The sequence below is a fragment of the Hemicordylus capensis genome, chromosome 2, assembly GCF_027244095.1.
Source record: "Hemicordylus capensis ecotype Gifberg chromosome 2, rHemCap1.1.pri, whole genome shotgun sequence".
NCBI classification, from domain to species: Eukaryota; Metazoa; Chordata; class Lepidosauria; order Squamata; family Cordylidae; genus Hemicordylus; species Hemicordylus capensis.
Window position 1 is genome coordinate 37,010,821 of NC_069658.1, and position 20,244 is coordinate 37,031,064.

The 20,244-nt window shown below is 44.0% G+C and overlaps 1 protein-coding gene across 8 annotated transcripts; it reads left to right on the forward strand.

Moving 5' to 3' along the window:
* Nucleotides 1-3,073: 3,073 nt before the first annotated feature.
* SETD9 (SET domain containing 9) lies at nucleotides 3,074-18,850 on the forward strand. Of its 8 annotated transcripts, none has more exons than XM_053303513.1 (7): nucleotides 3,074-3,415; nucleotides 8,829-9,193; nucleotides 9,873-9,996; nucleotides 12,405-12,520; nucleotides 13,532-13,637; nucleotides 13,956-14,107; nucleotides 16,279-18,850. In XM_053303513.1, exons 1-6 carry the CDS (start codon nucleotides 3,330-3,332, stop codon nucleotides 14,065-14,067), a joined length of 909 nt encoding a protein of 302 aa, XP_053159488.1. In that variant the 5' UTR covers nucleotides 3,074-3,329; the 3' UTR covers nucleotides 14,068-14,107; nucleotides 16,279-18,850. The 8 variants fall into 8 exon arrangements, with proteins under 8 accessions (XP_053159488.1, XP_053159489.1, XP_053159491.1 ...); XM_053303514.1 differs by having other exon boundaries at nucleotides 16,294-18,850; XM_053303516.1 differs by having other exon boundaries at nucleotides 3,075-3,415; nucleotides 13,980-14,026.
* The last annotated feature ends 1,394 nt before the right edge of the window (nucleotides 18,851-20,244 follow it).

Sequence of the window (20,244 nt, forward strand, 5' to 3'; positions counted from 1 at the left end):
TGCACAGCAGAGAGGCCAAGATGGTCGCATGAACGTCTGAGGCGCAAGTGGGCTAACTTGTGGATGGTCTAATCCATTTGAATCAAATTGGGTACAGTTGTACTGCGTGACACACAGGGACACCTCAATGGTATAGTTTGTGATGATGTCATCCACACCAATTCATAAGTCCCAGTCTATCCCTGGTCCCCAAAATTAAGTACACCCAGTTGATATGGTCAGACACTTTGACAGGGATGTTATTCTTCTAGACCACAGCCACTCCACCTCCCTGCCCCCATCCTCTCACCTGTTCAACAGAGTACCCTGGAGGAAGAATCTGGGACCACTGGCCTCCCCCAACGAAGTCTCTGATATATACCCGGTCTGCCTCTTCATCCATAATGAGATCATGGATGGTTTCTGATTTATTCTGGACCAACTTGTTATTACAAAGGAGCAAGGTGAGGCTCTGTGGGTGGTTAGCACAACTCCCCAAGGTCAAAGAGCTGGCAGGATTATCCTGCATTATCCTTATGTAGGATAGATGATGCGAATCCCCATTACTTCACTCTGAGGCTTCACTTCTCTGCTAATTTACATTGGTTTAATTTTGTACTTGCATTTACAAGTTATAGGGCGAATTGTTCAATTTAAAGTTTAGCTCTTCGATACTTGAATCTCAAATCTGCATCTGAAGCTCGGGAGGCAAAAATTTTGTACTTACTACAAATTACTAACTGTGCAACCACAAAACTCAAATCTTACAATGAGAATAACTTTGAGCCCTGTGCAGATATTATATTCAATGTTTGTACAAATGTCTATACACATTTGTGGGCTGGTTTGGACAATATGTGTGATAAGAATATGAGTGAGCATATGATTTTAGACCATAGGGAGGGAAACTGCTAATTTGAATACTCAGAAGAGCAGACAGAAAAGTTTCACACAGGAAACTAACATGAACGATGGCAGGGCCTAAATTCAGCTGAACTCCTCTGCCTGAAGTGCTAGTTTTGAAAGGAAACGTTTTACATGGGAGAGCATTCAAGTAGTCCAAGAAGGGTTGCTGCCTGATTCTGCAGAATGTTTAGTCTTTATTTTTGTTAAAAATTCTATCCTGCTCTATGTATCCCACAGACTGAGTGGCTACAGCAGTTTTTCCAAATGCTGATTCTTCTGACCGCAAGGAACTAGCAATTTATGCAATTAAATGTTTCGTGGGATTTTTTAAAAAAGTTAAAATGACATTTTGTGGACATTTAATTCTTCAACCTTATTTGTCACCTTACAACTACTGATTAATGTACTGTAGCTCTTCTAGAATGTGGTGGCTGAAAGAGGCTGTTGAGATTTTGAAATGCCAGGCTATAGACCCTCAAGCTGTTTCCTATGGGACTGCAATTCGCTGTTCATAGGCTTTACGCTGCAGCAGGGTTGCCAACTTTGAAGCTGTTCCTGGATTTTTACCAATATTATTTTCCTCCAACACCCCCCCCCCCAATATTCAAGCTATTAAAAAAGTTTTTCACACTGGGCTTTTAAAGCCCTTTAACTCACATCTCCTCCGGATTGGAGGGGGTGCATTCACATAGCAGCCAGATTTGCCCCAAAGTCCTTGCAAATAATCAGGGAGCAGTTCACACACACTTTGGGTTTTTCACTGCACTTTAAGAGTGTAGCCCAATTTATATCCAGGGTTAAAAAAAATCCACTATTTGCATCGGTTTTGGGGGACAACTTTGAGTTCACAGTAAAGCCTCCCAGAACTCAAGGTAAATCCTAAAGTAAAGTGAAGTTGTGCTGTCAAGTTGGTTTCGACACCTGGCAAGCAGAGCCATGTGGTTTTCTTCGATAGAATACCGGAAGGGTTTACCATTGCCATCTCCCGTGCAGTATGAGATGATGCCTTTCAGCATCTTCCTATATTGCTGCTGCCTGATATAGGTGTGTACCACAGTCTGGGAAACATACCAGCGGGGATTCGAACCAGCAACCTCTTGCTCCCTAGGCAAGCTACTTCCCCGCTGTGGGCAAGTTACATGCAGCCTGCTGTGTGTAAATGTCCCAGGATGAAGATAAAGAGCCCCTAGTGGTGCAGTGGTCCTTCCGAGGTTGGTAAAATGAGTACCCAGAATGTTGGGGGCAATATGCTAAATCATTGTCAACCACTTAGAGAGCCCCGGCTATAGAGCGGTATATAAATGTAAGTGCTATTGCTATTGCTATTACTTTCAACTGTCACTTGGACTTCAATGCTGATAGCTAGACCACAGTTCTTGAAGTTTTTCACACCCAACTTTTTACTGCCCAAAATGCAAGTTCTCTGGACAAAACAAAAACAACCAATAAAAAAGATTAACATATTTCAACAATTAAAATTTAAAAAGTTAAAACTATTAAAACACAATTAAAACATATCTAATTAAAAGCCTGGGTGAACAAGTGCATCTTAACTGCCCTTTTAAAAGTTGTAAGAATGGAGGTGTGAGTTCACATATCGGCCAAACTTACCCCGAAGTCCCTGTGAACTCTCAGGACGCACTTCATACACAATTTGGGTGTGCGTTTTTAATTGCGCATTAGAGTGTAGCCCAATTTATAACTGGGTGTTTTTTTTAAAATCCATTTTTTACATCGGGGTTTTTTTTTTTGTTTGTTTTGTTTTTTGTTTTTTTTTGGTAGCACCTTCAAACTCGCAGTAACGCCTGCTGTCTGGGAAAGCTTCAGCTGTCTCAGAGCTCCTTCACAGCAGGCTTTCCTGCAAGTTTTCTGGGAGACGAACGGGAAGCGGTCCCAAAAAACGATGCAAAAAAGTGGACTTTTTCACACCGGATATAAAGCGGCGGGCTGCACTCTTAACGCGCAGTGAAAAGCCTGGAATGTGTGTGAAGTACTCCCCAAAAGCTCGCAAGAGGGGGGTAAATCTGCCCGATATGTCAACACGCGCACCCTCCAGTCCTCAGATGCGAGCTAAAGGGCTTTAAAAAAGCCCTGCGCGAAAGACTCCCACCGGCGAAGCTTTAGGGGGAGGAGCTTGCACTCCTGAAGGCCCCGCCTACAGAGAGACAACTCGCGGGGAGGGAGCCCGGGTTAGCCGTCCCTCGCCTAAATAGTTCCCTCGGTGAAACACGAGGTGAGACATTTGGGTTCCCCGTCAAGCCCTAGTGCCAAATCTGTTCTCGCTCAGTTGGAGCAGCACTCCCTTCCCAAGCTACAGAAGCCAGGCGTGTCCGCGCTCGCCTTTTCCACCCTCTCTCCTGAGGGGGTGCAAGAGAGCCGGCCTGATTCCTTCGGCGGATCCCCCCACCGCGGCGCCGGCCCTCTTCTCCTAGCTCAGCCCCGCCATGCTGGGAGCCCTGCGGAGGCGCTGGGACTCCTACAAGTACCGCTTCGTGCCTTGGATAGCACTCAATCTCCGCCACAAGCGCAGGTGAAGACGGGGCGCGCGGGAGGAGCCGCCGGGCGCTCTCTGACGCGGGAGGGCAGCCTCGCTTCCTCGCCCTTTTCGGTCCTCTCCTGGGCGGGCCGAAACCACTGGGGCGCCGCCGTTTAGGGAGGACAGCGGGGAGTAAATAGAGGCTGCGCAGCCAACTCCAGGGGGACACCAAAGTCCCTGTTGGTGGTTTCATCCCTGGCTCAAGTTGCCCAGAGGGCGTGGGCTCACTGTGGGAACGAGACTTCTGGTCCATGGGCCAGAATGCCAAGTGTAAAAATCAGGTGTAAACCACCAGGTGTCGAAATCGCTCGGGATTCTTTTCGCTTAATGCCCATTCTGAAAGTGTGTAGCTTACACATCCCAGAGCACCTGATTTGCATGATGCAAAAGGCCCCAAACTCAATCCCTGCCATCCCCAGAGACTTTTACACACAGCAGGCCTTACCGCGACTTTACTCCGAGGCTTTACTGCGAACTTGAAGTTATCCCCCCAAAAAAGAACGGATATAAACTGGACTACACTCTAACGCACAGTAAAAAAGAAAAAGAAACACCAGAAGGGTGTGTGAACTGCTACCCCATAACTCGCTGGACGGCCGATATGTGGACACACCTCCTACATTCAGGAGGAGATGCTTTAAAAGCCCCGTGTGAAAAACTCCTTGAAACCCTGCGGAGCCCCTGCCAGTCAGTCAGCACAGACAGCACTGCCGTAGAGCAACCAATGAGTTGATCTGATGTAAGACAGCTTAATATGCCTCACATAACTCATACCCTTTTTTCATGCAAGGCTGCTGGGGTGCATGTATGTGGTTCAACATACAGCCAGGAAGATGGCAAACCAGTAGGGTGCTGTGGAGGGCTGTGGGTGTGCAAGAAGTCTTCAGCGTCCCTGCACTGAAGTCTTCTTTCACACCTAAGAGGAGAGGGGGCCATTTTTGCAGCTCTCGCCTCCTCGGGGTTGACAACACTGCACTGGCAGAAATTGGGACAGGGACTCTGGGGTGGGTGGTGGGGGGCATGACCATCTAAGGGTGCTTAAAAAAAACTTTTAAAAGCTGCCACTGAGCAGCGGCAGAGCGGGACTGCAGTGAGAGCGGCTCTCCTGCCTCCCACCCAAACTATGAAGGGAATGGCCGCTGCTCTCTAGGGCTGGCTGGGGCGAGTGGCATGTTGGCAACAGGCGTGCCCTGCTGCCTGAAGGAAGCCTGGGCTCGAGAGCACTGACCGCTGTGGCCACTGGCCACGCAATGTCAGACTGTAACTGGTGGAGGAGGGAGGGGAGGACCCGGGAGGGAGGGTGAAAGGCTCCCTTTTTCGGCCCTGCGTGCCTCCAAATGTTTTAAGTGTCAAAAAGCAGGAGGAATGAAGTTTGCACTTCCCCACTAAAAGTTGGGAAGTCCCGCAGTGTGAGACCGTTGGCAACCCTATGCCTCCTTCCAAAAGCCCATTACAATAGTATAAATCTGTTCCTGACGGCTACGTGACCCTCAGCAACAAATTTATATCAGTGTAAAGCTTTTTAAAGGAAGAGGAGAGATGCAAAAATTGCTCCACACGTGCACAAACACACAGACGCTGAAGGTTTCTTGAGTACCCGCAGCCCACCTTCCATCAAGAGATTGCTGTGCATCATGGCAGCCAATATTTTTCACAATATCTAGCCACTAAAGGTAAAGTGTGCCGTCAAGTCGATTTCGACTCCTGGCACCCACAGAGCCCTGTGGTTTTCTTTTGGTAGAATACAGGAGGGGGTTGCCATTGTCTCCTCCTGTGCAGTAAGAGATGATGCCTTTCAGCATCTTCCTATATCGCTGCTGCCCAATGTAGCAGCAGCAGGGATTCAAACCGGCAACCTTCTGCTTGTTAGTCAAGCATTTCCCAACCCCACATTAAGATGTTGGCTCCCAATAGGGACCTGAGACTGATGCGGATTCCTGGAGACTCTGGGCCAGTCCTGCAGAGCGGCAGCTGCAACTGTGAGGACTGCTTTACAAATTGCAACTCTGCATGACCCCTCCTTTGACTTGAGCTCCAGGACAGCTTGGCACACCATTTCAGAATGGGGACTTAGTGGAAATGTTCCAGTTTTTTCACTGAAGGAATTCCAGCAAAGGGACCAATTTAGGCAATCAAAGGTCAGCTCTAAGAAACAATTGCACTTGCGTCAAGCCCCACCTCTCTTGATTTAACTGCTACAGAACTGGAACTCTATTGAGTGGTGCACCCCACCCTCCACTCCAAAGTGGCACCTCAAAAGGTAAAACAGGAACATTGATATACTTGGGACAAGTACTAGGAGGGTGAGGGAAGAGCCTCTCTGGGAAACAGGGATGGTTGGTGAGAGCTGCCATAAAAAAGCTCCTGTCATTGTGTGGGGTACTTTCTGTATGGGATGGGTGGTGCTCAGGTAGAAACTCTTCCTGCAATATGGGGCAATCCTAATGTATAGTAAAAAGGTAAAGTGTGCCGTCAAGTCAATTTCAACTCCTGGTGACCACAGAGCCCTGTGATTTTCTTTGGTAGAATAGAGGAGGGGTTTACCATTGCCTCCTCCTGTACAGTATGAGATGATGCCTTTCAGCATCTTCCTGTATCTCTGCTGTCTGATATAGTAGCAGCGGGTATTTGAACCGGCAACTTTCTGCTTGTTAGTCAAGCATTTCCCCACTGCAAGCAATTTTTTTCTTGCTTCTGTGCCTCTAACATCAGGTAGACTTTCAGATGATAGGATGTGAAGCTTAATCTGTTGATTTCTGCAGATCAAGCTTGCGTTAAAGGCACAGGAATAGGCCAGGCAAGTCTATTTCTGGCAATGCGAATGGCGAGTATTTCTCACACACTTACATTCTGTAATGTCATACTGCCAGCATTGTGGCACATTGATGCACAAAGCCCAGGAATGACATCCAGAGCAGCCTGCTGGTAGGAAGGTGTGTCTGTGCAACAGAGAGCTTTTCTAGCTGCGTACACAGCAGCGGGGAGTGAATTTTGACTATTTGCTCTGGAAGTGTCCTGTATCACCCAGAAATATGTCTTGGAGGGTTGCTTAGTGGAATAAGGTAGTAGAGAAGCTCTATGTCGTGCGGCCATGTCTGGTGTGCTGCTGGTAGGCTGCTCTTGATGTCAGCCACTGAGCTAAATCCCAGTACTGTACCATGATTAGCAAAAGTCCTATTGGCATTGAGAGAGAAGAGAAGGTTTCAATCATGGTTTATAAACCAGCAATTCAAGTAACAGCATTGTAGCATGTTGATAAATAACCAACATAATAAGATGGACTAATTTCAGTGTTTAATAGGTGAATTGGCTGTTACTTGATGAGTTTTAATGTATCAGAATATTATTTTCCCACCAGGGATACATTTTATTATTTGTTTATTTACCAGTAATCTTCTCTGTATTGATTTTGCTGTACTCCCATTTTGCCCTCAAATCCACATAAACATGCTGGATTCAGGCACACTCCCCGCCCCCACCCTATGGAATAGTTTCTCAAGGAAGTGAGCCATTAAAACTAGAAAAGAAGTGAAGTATTTGCAAATATGTTGCATAGGGTGCAATTCTACATGGGTTGCAGTGTGAATTAGAAGATATAATTGGTCTTTTTCCATCTCTAATTTCTGTAATAACAAACAGATGCCCTGGAGTGAAAACAAGTTTAAATTGATGCTTGGCTCTCTGGTGGAACTAATAAATATTTCGAATTGAATGCTTGTGGTTTAAGGATCTCTGTGCTGTTCTTCTAATGAACCACAACCTTATATTTGCTTGAGAATCATTTATTATTCTCTGTTAGTTTGTTTATGCTTGCTAACATAAACAGTTATCTTAGTTATACCTATCTATAGGAAAACTTATACCATTATAGAAAAATTCTATAGATTCTGCACATTACAAAAATCACTTCTAAAGGTGTATTTCTATATCTTTGATTCTTGATTTTGAATGTCTTTTTAAAAGAGGTGTGGAAAAACACTCATGCTTTGTAGTTTTTCCCTTCACCCAGGCTTTAGCATAGTCATGCAGATAAGGGTGAAGCAGGCAGTCCGACTCCACTTCCCTTCCCCCTGCCCTGTATCACTTGGATTGTCCGTCTATTGCATGGGGAGCCGAACACATTTTCTGCTGTTGCTTTCCTTAGACCAAGAGGCTCCCAGGTCCAAGGAAACGATGTCACTGGACCCTGCCCTGTCCAAGTCAGCTCAGGTGAAGGGAGGATATACAGAGAGCAGTGTACATACAGCCTATCTAGAAATCTAAAAATCTATTTAGAAATAGATCTAGAAATCTGTTTAATAAAAATATATGAGTCGATTTAGAAATCTATTGTTATCTAGACAAATAAATAGGTCTAGAAATAGAAAGATCTAGAGACAGAATATTTGGAAATCTAGAAATAGGTCTAGAAACCCCTGCCAAGCCAGCCTCGGGAAGGGAGGATGTACAGAGAGCAGTGTACATACAGCCTGTCTAGAAATCCAGTGCCCTAGAGATTGTGTGTTGCTTTTTGTCTGTAGCCTTTTAAAGCAGAAGGGAGACAAAGTGAGGCACTACATTGTATTTTCACATCTGCCAACCCTGCCAATCTGTCACTAGGAGGGAATAGTTACTTGCCACTGGTAATCAGAGAATAGGCAAATGGCGATGCTGCTTTAGCATTTATATTGCCCTAGAAAATGTATAGAAATACACTTTAGATCCAAAGAACGATGAGTGAAAGGCAAATAGCAGCCTTTATGCAAAGACCTTATTTGATAGGAAAGTTCTAGAGCTGTTCTTTTGCTTCTGCTTGAGTGAGGTGTTGCACAGTCTCTTGCATAACCTGTTGTACAAGCAGAAGGATATCTTTGCAAAGTGTTAAAACAGCCCTTCTAGTGGATGTTACTAGCTGACCTATAGTGCATTGAAAGGAACAGGCTAACTGCACTTTTCAACTAACTGTACTGGTGCACCAGGGAAAGGGCCATTCTTGACCACCACCCCTTCCCCAGGAAGCTGGCTGTGCAGCCCTCAGGGACATCTTTTCAGGTGGCACAGAGGGCTTCCTAGAGAAGTGGAGGTTGTCAAAACAGGCCCCTTTCCCAGGGCAGTTAGTTGGAAAGTGCTGTTAGGCTGATCCTCTGGCTGCACCAATGCTTTCTTGCTCTGTGTATCAGCCACAACCATCTGCATGCCGAAGAGTACCTTTAGATCAAAATCTTTGTGGCATTGTTTTTCCAAAAATGTATCCACATTTTGAAGACATGATGGCCAGCATTTAAACATTGTGATAATTATTTTCACAATTTGAATAAAACCATTATCAAAAAGTAACCAAGTTTGTTGTAGCACCTCAATCTCATTTACAAAATCCCCAGATATCTCATCTCTGGTGCTTATAGAACTATTTCCCCCTCTTTTGCAGGACTCTACGATTCGTACCAGAAGAATCTAAAGACAAAATTGTTTCTGATGAAGATGTCCTCCAAACACTACTGAAAACATTTAGAGCATTGTTTGCAAATGACTTGAGCAGACAAATGTTCCTCCTTAACCTTCTTCCAGAAGTTAAATCTCAATACCTGGAATTACAGACCACTCAGCCTGAAATATCCAAAAGAACTGGTGACAACCAGCAGAGTCAAATCATCTTTCATCCAGAAGAAGTTCTGTTTAACACACTAGGATTCAGCATTGCTCGAAGGCACAGTTCACTGCTTTCTGCTGGAACTGGAGTCTTTATAACCAAAGGCTTTGTTCCAAAAGGGACGGTGGTATCTATGTATCCTGGTACTTAAATGATTTATTTCTAAACAGGTTTGAGCATCGTGAGGCTTTGGTTTATTCTGTTTGGCTGTACTGTTCTGAAATAAGTGAGGATTGTTATATTCTAGGGCTGTGGTGATTGAAAAGAAACCCTTTAAATTAAGGAACATCTGGCAACCTCAGCTTGGAAGCTTTGAAACTGAAACTTTTTTTCAGAACTAATGGCTGTCTTCCTAGAGATCCTGTCACTTTTCTAACGGGCCCCTGTACAGGTGTATGGCAGGTGGAAATTCAACGGGCGATGCTTTCTCATCAGTGCATTTCCATGTTGGGGAAAAACCTGCACCTTTTGATGGTCATTAAAAGCACAAATGCCTATGGGGGGTGGGGGGGAGGTGGCAGGCACATGCCTTTCAAGCACTAAGATTAGCATTTGTATAACAGAGCCAATGAGGGGTGGAGATCTGGTATTGTGTAAGGTTTGCCTTGGTTTGTATTTGGATGGATGACTACAAGTAAGCTGCTGTAAGATTACAGCAGGTGGGACCATAGTTCAGTGGTAGGACATCTGCTTTGCATGCAGAAGGTCCCAGGTTCAGTCCCTGGCAGCTCCAGGTAAGCCTGGGAGAGATCTCTCTTTGTGATTAATTCAGCAGCATGATCTGCCACTTAAATCTAAAATAGCCATTTTTGTCTTAAACAGGTACAGTCTATGAAAAGTATGAGCCCATATTTTTCCAGTCCATTGGCAATCCTTTTATATTTAGATGCATAGATGGGGTGCTTATTGATGGGAATGACAAGGGCATATCAAAAGCTATATACAGGTAGGTAATAGACGGAAAATGCCAACCCAAGCATTTTGTCCTTCGTAACACATCACTAATGATTATTATTTATTATTTATTTACATTTTTATATCCCACTCTTCCTCCAAGGAGCCCAGAACGGTGTACTGCATACTTAAGTTTCTCCTCACAACAACCTTATGAAGTAGGTTAGGCTGAGAGAGAGTTGACTGGCCCAGAGTGACCCAGCAAGTATCATGGCTGAATGGGGATTTGAACTCAGGTCTCCCCAGTCCAGCACTCTAACCACTACACCATGCTGATGAGATAATGATCTCATGACATTATCTCAAACATGTCCAAAGGACCTTGAACAACCCTGTTTCAGTTTTTCTATAGATTAAAAAGTTAGCTGCAAAAAACTGTGAGAGTCTGTTTTCTGCCTGGTTTGTGGGTGTTTGTTTGTTTTGTTTGTTTGTTTGTTTCTGTGCAGTTGTAAAGATTTGGAATATATGTTTTTACAGTTACACAGCTTCTGTACTGGAAATATGGGGGGAAAAGGTTGGGTTTTTTTCATGTGGCAGAACTTCTGTCAATGGTGACAAACAAACCCAATAACAGCTTTGTTTGTTTTGTTTTGCCCTGATATACTAGGTAAAGGTAAAGTGTGTCGTCAAGTCGATTTCAACTCCTGGTGACCACAGAACCCCCGTGGTTTTCTTTGGTAGTATACAGGAGGGGTTTACCATTGCCTCCTCCTGCACAGTATGAGATGATGCCTTTCAGCATCTTCTTATATCATCACTGCCCTATATAGTAGCAGTGGGAATTCAAACCGGCAACCTTCTGCTTGTTAGCCAAGCATTTCCCCGCTGCACCACTTAAGGTGGTCTGCTGCTGTGCAAACTCAAGATTCCCTTGTAAATATTTGTAGTGGTGGTGGTAGTAATGTAATTGGGCAGCTGTTTTTAAAAGTAGATGTTCCTAGCTGTAGAAATTCAAACTACTTGAAACTGCATTCTAAAGAATGCCTAAATTGGGCCATAACCTGCTTATCAGGGCTGTTTTAGATGTTAATTTGGAGCTGGTTTTTGCAGGTACAAGAATCTCTTGTTTTTCTTCATACAAACAATGTAACTATAGATTTTTGATGTTCTGCTCTTGCCCATTATCAGTTCTATGCTTGAACAAAATCCATCAGCTCCAAAGATATATCATGAGCTTATTGCTTGTCAGGATTCACATGTTAAATGCTTAGCAGGTATTCTTTTCATCTGCTATATCTATTTAAAAGTAAAATCCATACCAGCTTAGGCAGAGGCTGTTGCTATCAGAATTGAACATACATTGCTGTAAGCCAGACACTAGCCAGGTCTGCACAACTTATGACTCACCATGCTGAACGCATAAGAACAGCCCTGCTGGGTCAGGCCCAAGGCCTGTTTCCCACAAAGGCCCAAAAGATGCTTCTGGCAAGAGATGAAAGCATGTTCCTCTTCTGCTGTTGCTCCCCTGCAACTGGTATTCAGAGGCATCCTGCCTCTAAGCCTGGAGGTAGCCTATAGCATTCAGGATTAGTAGCCATTGATAGACCTGTCCTCCATGAATTTGTCTAATCCCCTGCTAACTGGGCAAAGAGGCACCTTTTACCGTGGTGATTCTCTTTATTGAGCAGGGGGAGAGTAACTGGCCCTATCCACCCCCAGCACAGTACTTCCAGTGACTGTTGCTGGTGTCTATCTTATGTTTCTTTTTAGAATGTGAGCCCTTTGGGGACAGGGAGCCATCTTATTTGTTTTATTTCTCTTTGTAAACCGCCCTGAGCCATTTTTGGAAGGGCGGTATAGAAATTGAATTAATAATAATAATAATAATAATAATAATAATAATAATAATAATAAAGCCCCTAGGCTGGTGCCCATCACTATATCCCATGGCAGAGAATTCCATAGATTATGTGCTGTGTGAAAAAGCACTTTCTTTTGTCTGTCCTGGCAATTGATGTTCCTGTGGCAATCCCTTTCATGGGATGACCCTGGGTTCTAGTGTTGTGAGAGAGGGAGAAAAAATTCTCTCTATCCGCTCCACACCATGCATAATTTTATAGACTTCTAATGTCTCCCCATGGTTCCCATTTTTTTCTGCACTAAAAAGCCTCAGATGTTGTTACTATGTATTGTGGGCCTGCCACGTTCTTAACACCCATCCATGGTAAGACTAGTGAGCCACTGTCTGCAGTTAATGGGCTGTATTCAGTTTAGTGGGTCACAAGTTGTGCAGACATCTGAATCCTATTAGTTCCTTATGAGTACTGTAGATGATTTATGAGTGTTGAATTGTGTAGGGTTTGCAAATGTTATGTGTAGGGAGGAACTTGGCATGTTTATTTTGAAAAGGAATCACGTTTGATTGCCCCAAAAGCAGTCAATACTGTGATTTTGTTTCAGATCATGCAGCAGAAGAGATCAGTTTGGTCCTTTAAAAATGAGTGATGTCTTTTGGCTGACAACTGCAGTGCAGAATCCACTGGCAGTGGGACAATATGTCAACAATTGCTCATCTGGTAAGTAGATATACGTTTTTCAAGGCAAGATTCATATGCGTTACAATTCACATTAACACCTCTCTGGATGGAACCATATGGAGGATCAACATCTGATCCAGTCCTACCATGCTGACAGTGTTCTTCCTAGCTACAGTTCCTGTGAGTGTCAGGGCCCATTTTTTACATACCTGCAAGGTATGACAGGTGGCACCTGTCAAGGTGCTTGTGCTAGGTTAAACATTACTTCCCTCACATGGTTGTATCCATGGGCATGTGCAGTGGAGGGTTTCAGAACATCTGAAGAGACCCCTTTACTGGTTACGGCGATGGTAAGAAAAATAGCATAGATGATTCCCTCCCCACCCCACCCTTGAACAAATTCAAAGGACACATTAATATTAGGGAAACTCTCAGTTATTTGTTTTCTTCTTGTACAGTATATTTCATCTCTTTATCCATCAATGTATGTTACCAGGAATGTAACATACCTGAATGTTTTCCTATAGAATTTAAGAACATAAGAACAGCCCTGCTGGATCAGGCCCAAGGCCCATCTACTCCAGCATCTCATTTTGCACAGTGGCCCACCAGATGCTGCTGGAAGCCACAGGCAGGAGTTGAGGGCATGCCCTCTCTCCTGCTGTTACTCCCCTGCAACTGGTACCCAGAGGCACCCCACCCCTGAGGCTGGAGGTGGCCTGCAGCCCTCCAACTAGTAGCCATCAATAGACATCTTCTCCATAAAGTTATCCAAACCCCTCTTAAAGCGATCCAGGTTGTTGGCTGTCACCACATCTTGTGGCAGAGAATTCCACAAGTTGATTATGCGTTGTGTGAAAAAGTACTAACGTTTGCTGGTCCTAGATTTCCTGGCAATCAATTTCATGGGATGACCCCTGGTTCTAGTGTTATGGGAGAGGGAGAAGAATTTCTCTCTATCCACTTTCTCCACACCATTCATGATTTTATAGATTTTTAAATTTATAAACAGTATCCTCCAATAATATATTTCCCTTCTTTTTCCATCAGAGAAAGCAGCCAATGTATGTTACCAGGAGTTTGATGTACCTAAATGTTTTCCTATAGAACTTAACCAGTATCTTCCAAACATAAACTACAGTAATGAAATACAGAGGTGAGAATCTAAATAAAATAGTTGGTGTAATTTGATGTTCTGGATTAGGATTAAGAATTTGGTCAAAAAAATTCAGGCAATTGATGGGTTAAATGTTGTCCAATAGGTCTCGAGCATTTAAATGTTTATTAACCAAAACTGTAAAAGAGAGAAATTAATTAATTAATCAATCAATCATCTTTATTCAGTCCATTGACCAGCAAAAATTCATTAATTATATTAGCAGTGACTTTATACATAATTAAATGAAAATCTAAACAATTCTGATGAATTATTGATAACTGACATATTTTAAGCATGTGTATAATAGCCTTTCAGCTCTCCCCAATATACTTGGTGCAGGCCCCTGAGGTGTGTCGTTCTGGTTGCTCTCCGAGACATTAAACCAGGTGAAGAGCTTTTCTCAAACTACTACACAATTGTCAGTTGAACCTGAGGAAGCATCTGTCAAACAGCTTTGGACTCCTAGGGTATATTACTTATATTGTGTTTACACTTGGTACTTGGGGGGTGGGTGCAGAGAGGATACGTTTCTATGGTTGTGCTTTCCATCTCATAAATGGATTCTAGAGCTTGAGAGCCCAATCCTCAGCAGTAGGGCTTAGCATATCTACCTGCAATGCCACCTTAACGTGCTTTTTCGGTGGTGTGTGGATACAAACATCACTGCTTCTCATCTTGTATATTTGTACTTGCCATAATTTCCTTTTCTAGCCTATATTCCAGTGGGTTTATGAGATTACCCAGCATTCTGTGTGTGTGTCCCCCTCCCCACATCAAGTTTGCAGCACTTGGACCAATATGAACCAAATCGGGTACAATTGTAGGGACACCTCAATGTTGTCATTTGTGATTGTGTCATCCGCACCAATCCAAGATGGCGGGCACGTGAACGTTTGAGGTGCAAGAGCTCTAACTTGTAGACCACCTAACCAGTGCTCCTGGACCAAAGCTCAATCCCTGGCATCTTCAGGAAAGGCTGGGAAAGAATCCTTACTGAGCTAGATGGACCAGTGGTTAGACTCGGCCTCGGCATAAGGCAGCTTCCTGTTGTCACTATGCACAAAGGTGCCTCAAGCTGCATGTAGTCTGAAGGCAATGTGTTCCCATATCTAATATTTCTGGAGTTCAGATTCATTTTGAAAAGGTCTTACTCAGAAGTCAGTCCCACTGTGTTCAATGGGGCTCACTCCCTAGTTGGTGAATATCAGATTAATATTTAAAATGTACTACCTGATTAATCAGGAGTGGTTTTTCTCCCCTAAATCGAGGCTTTCAATAAATCTAACCAACTAAATACTGCAATACTAATGAATAATCAAATTAAATTCCTAGGCTAAGCTCTGCTTTCTGTTGTTTTCTTACACTTTGTTTTGATTATGAAGTTTCCTCTATTTTGATGGATTTTTAAATTGGGGTTGTAAACTGGCACTTGATTTATTATCTGGGAGCTGTATACCTTCCTGTAGTTGAATGCCATTCAGAGAAGAGTTAGAACATTTGCTTGAGCAACATGTCAACCTCCTGTTGGAGTTAATTGTGAGCTAGCCTTGCCTTGGTGAATGTGGTCACTCAAGTTAACTCCCTTGGAACTATGCCCAATGTGGCCTCATCTTGGGTCTGATCTTCACGTTCACTTTATATGGCTGAGCATAAAAAGCTGTCTTATATGAATCATACCATAGGTCCATCTACCTTAGTATTATGGTATTATCTATGTACATTGGCTGACGGTAGTATTATCTATGTACATTGGCTGACGTCCTGACTAGCAGAGGAAGTCCTATGGAAGTTCAGTAGTCCTTTTAGATGACTTCCTGAGTAGTACTATTCAGTAAATTATTCTCAGTGTCAGCCACTGACTGCCAGCTGCCCTCTAGAGTTTCAGACGGTGGTCTTTTCCGGGATGTCTAGGGTTTCAGATAGAAGTCTTTTCCACCCCTATTTGGAGCTGCCAAGGAATTAATCTGGGACTGTTTGTGTTTGTGCTATTTATTAACTGGGAGAGAGGAACCTAGGTGGATTCCACTTTCTTAAAACAAAAGTATCTGTGCTTTTTTGTGTGGTCTTCTGCTAAGATAGAGCCTCATCCCCGAGAAACTTTTTTGTGCTGCTCCTTCAGCAGATGATAAAGTTTCAGGAGGAATAGATGGGAATGAGCCAGCTGAAAGTTGGGGGATATATTAACTCTTTAATGTCTTTAACTAGGACTCTTGTCTTTCCCCCCACCTCTAGATTTTGCCAGGAAACATGGCACAATCTAGAGAAAAGGGCATTAAAACCCCTGTAAATGACTAAACAGAGAGAATATATCCTCTTTACTGGGATTTTGGAAATATGTAAATATATTTAAACTTGATCAATTAATGTTCATCAATGGAGAATCAACTAAAATTATTTGACTGGTTTGACAGTCCCATATTTTAACCACTGAGTGCAAGGTTTATTATCCCCACATTTCTCAAAAAATTCCAGATAGACTTCTGAGAGATGGAGTTGTGCAGACTTAGCAAATTGTCAAAATGCATCTGCTTCCATTTTTTACTTACAACTATTAATTGCACAGAAGGAGCTGAATGCTTTGCTGCCTTGACCCTGCAGGCTTCTCTTAGATATTCATTTGACCCTAATTTTTATTCAGTTTCCTCTTCTACAGAGTGCCTGTCATCTTGAATCACCCTGGAGGCACCTGATCTAAGTGGAGGATTACCAAATGCAGTTTTATTCTTCAGAAATGAGGGACGTTGATCACCATCAAAGAAGAGACTTCTTGCAGCATTATGACCTGGCCTGAGTGGCAGCAGAATCTTCCTCCAGTTGTAGTAGCCATGGCAATCATCTGATGAAACTTGACTGAATGCAACTACATGAAAAGCATTTTCCAAGGCCGCATGAAAGATCATATCAGTGACCAAGCAGATCAGTTTCACAACAGCACCAAGTGTGATACAATACATTTTGAGGTGGTAATACTAAGTGATATTCATTTGCTTACTGTGTCCCAGAGGTGGTTATTAAGTGAACAAGTATCCAAATTGAGATAGGAACATAGGAAGCTGCTTTATACAGAGTCAGACTATTGATCCATCTAGCTCAGTACTGACTGGTAGCAGCACTCCCAAGGTTTCAAGTAGGAGTCTCTCCCAACCCTACTGGGGAAGCCAGGGAGTGAACTTGGGACTTTCTGTGTGCAAGCAGATGCACTCGGCTATGGCCCCATCCCCTTGTTACAAGTGGAGTCATCTATTCCCTTGACAGACCGTTTTAGCTAGGCTATAGCTAAAATATAGCTATATTTTATATAGCTATAAAGTATATTCGGGCCGACTTGGATTCCACTATTTCTGCAGGGTCTATGAAGGAGGTATCCAGCAATCCCTCTTGCAGTGTTAGGTTGGATCAGTTTCAATCTGTGACTCCTGAGGATGTGGACAAGCTGCTTGGGGCAGTGCAGCCTACCACTTGTTCTCTGGATCCTTGCCCAACTTGGCTGCTTCTATCTAGCAGGAACATTGTTGGAGGTGGCTTTGTTAATATCATAAATGCATTGCTGAGGGAGAGTAGGGTGCCTCCATGATGAAAGGAGGCAATGGTTAGACTTCTCCTTAAGAAGCCTTCACTCGCTCCCTTAGCGATGGTTATAGGCCAATCTCCAATCTCCCTTGGTTGGGCAAGGTGATTGAGAGGGTGGTGGCTAACCAGGTGGTTTTGGAGGAAGATGATTATCTAGATACATTTCAAAATGGCTTTAGTGCTGGCTATGGGGTTGAGACAGCCTTGGTCAGCCTGATGTATGACCTCTACCGGAGAATCGACGGAGGGAGTGTGACTCTGTTGGTTCTTTTGGATTTCTTGGTGGCGTTCAATATCATCGACCATGGTATCCTTCTGGATCACCTGGGGGAGTTGGTGATAGATCGTACTGTTTTGCAGTGGTTCCGCTCCTGTCTCTCGGGTAGATTCCAGATGGTGGAGCTTGGTGACAGTTGCTCCTCAAAACAGGAGCTGTTATATGGAGTCCCACAGGGCTCCATTCTGTCACCAATGCTTTTCAATATTTACATGAAACTGCTGGGTGAGGTCATCAGGAGGTTTAGTGCTGGCTGTTATCAGTATGCTGATGACACCCAAATCTACTTCTTTTCATCTGCATCATCAGGAAATAGTGTTCTTTCCCTAAATACCTGCCTACAGACAGTAATGGGCTCTATGAGGGATAACGAATTGAGATGAATCCAAGCAAGATGGAGGTGCTCAGAATCTGAGGGATGAGTTAGAGCTCCCTGTGCTAGATGGAGCAGGTATGCAGCTTGGGAGTACTCCTGGACCCAGGCCTCACCCTGGTATCTCAGGTGGAGGCCATGGCCAGGTGTGCTTTCTATCAGCTTTGACTGATTCTACAGCTGTGTCCATTCCTTGAGGAGGATGACCTCAAAACTGGTGCACCAGCTGGTATCCTCCAGGCTTGACTACTGCAATGCCCTCTATGTGGGGCTGCCTTTGTACGTAGTTCAGAAACGTCAGTTAGTTCAAAAGGCGGCAGCCAGATTGGTCTCTGGGGGCAACCCGGAGAGACCATATTATGCCTGTTTAAAAACAGCTATGCTGGCTGCTGATATGTTTCCAGGCAAAATGCAAATTGCTTGTTATTACCTTTAAAGCCCTGAACAGCTTAGGTCCAGGTTACCTTAGAGAGCACCTTCTTCATGATCTCCACCACATGTTAAGGTCATCTGAAGAGGTCTGTCTCCAGCTACCACCGGTTCATCTGGTGGCGACTCAGAGGCGGGCCTCCTCTGTAGCCACTCCTAAACTGTGGAATGCACTCCCTGCAAAAATGTGCAATTTGAATTCTTTATTGGCCTTTGGGAGAGCCCTTAAAACCTATCTGTTTGGCCTGGCCTTCCAGAGTTTTTAAACAGTTGTAATTGGTTTTAATGTTGTAACCTGGTTTTCAGGGTTTTAAAATTGTTCTGATTGTTTAATTGCTATTTTATGATGTTTTAATTGTTAATTATTGTTTTACACTGTTTTATAATTTCTGTTTTAATTGTTAACTGATTTTAATGGTTTTGTTTTAATTGTAAACCACCCTGAGCCATTTTGGAAGGGTGGTATAAAAAAATTGAATAAATAAATAAAATAAAGTAGGCAGTTTCCCAGAGAGCTATGACCACAGGTTTAAAATCCAAATAAAAATATATTTCATTGAATACAGAGTAGAGGCTTTGATATGATAGAACATTCAGGGCATTCCCACGTGACACAGAACCCACAAGGTGGACACATGTCTGGGCGCTAATACTTGACCTCTGCTATACTGGCTCTTTGAATGCATGTGCTATACGGAGGAGTGAGGAAAGAGAAGAGGGTGGAGGATGCTAACAGAGAGAGAGAGATAGCTATGAGCAAGATCAGGCAAAGAGGGAAGGCAGTGTTGGTGAAAAAATCTGGAGAAAGATTAAAGAGAAAAACCAAACAAGTTGGGGGAGAGAAAGTGGATTGAACTGATCCAGCGAGAAAGCGAAGGAAAGTGAAGAATGGACCTGAACCAATTTGAAAAAGAAAGTAGATTGAGTTGATCTGGAGGACTGCAGGTGCAGGAAGAGTGAAGGGAAGGAAGAGAAAAGCCTGGACGCGTCTGAGAAAGCAAACTGGATCAGTCCAGAGGGCAAGTGGAAGAAAGGGCAGATCTGAGCAAGTTCATGGAAAGAAAGTCTGAATCGGTCAGGAGGCCCAAAGCAGGGAGTGGAGGGAAGAGTGAGACAAGCCCAAATGGGTTCAGGTAGGGAAGGAAGATAAAGCCCATCTGGAGGAGGGAGCAGAGCTGAGAGCTCAAGAAACCCAGACATGTTTGGGTAAAGTGGCTAGGACAGACCAGGGAGAAATGGCTTTGTTCTTTTAAAGGAGGCCTGCGACTTGGCTCTGATTTCAGACTGGACTTGAACAGGACCGGGCATGTCTAGTTTTGTGCACCCCCAACCCCACCCCCCGTTTGGCTCGAGTTCGAGCTGGTCTGAGGTTCAAAAGAATGTATGTGTGTGTGTATGTATATATGGGCCTGGGGTGATTTTGCTGCCTCTGGGGGTTGTTGCCGTGGCCTCGGTGGGGGGGTTCTCTCTGAAGCTTCTCCCTCCCCCCCCAGTCTTGCCCATTTCTGGACCTTTCCAGCCCTCTCCCAGGTTGCAGCAGCCATTTTGAAGGCCACCACACATATACATGGGCTATTTGCATGCCCAGGTCATGACAAAACAATACAAAATGACCTGGGCATGCAAAATGGGTTGGGGATCCCTGCACTAGTGGAAGGTTTCTTATGTAGAGAGCCACAACATACCGAGGACTGCATTAGTATAAGAAACATGGTGAATAAGGAAGATACAAACTCTAGCGTATAAACTCTAGTGGGCCATAAAAAGGCTTCAAGAAGAGTCGTCACAAGCCAGAAAAATCCTGAATTTGAGCTAAGTTACCATGCAGCACTCTTTTGCCAACTTGGAAGTGGCTCTTCTGTGAACAGAAGAGGCTTTCTGCTAACAGAACGGCCCTTTTGGAACCAAGCCCAGGCCAGGAAGGAGCCTCTTCAGTCTTCCACCAGAAACATGGA

Bases quoted from the DNA above. Each gene is read 5' to 3' on its own strand.
- SETD9 (XM_053303513.1), top strand. From the start codon at position 3,330: ATGCTGGGAGCCCTGCGGAGGCGCTGGGACTCCTACAAGTACCGCTTC. The intron at 9,194-9,872 runs GTACTTAAATGA...TGTCTTAAACAG, and splicing joins GGTGGTATCTATGTATCCTG to GTACAGTCTATGAAAAGTAT. The intron at 12,521-13,531 runs GTAAGTAGATAT...TTTTTCCATCAG, and splicing joins TGTCAACAATTGCTCATCTG to AGAAAGCAGCCAATGTATGT.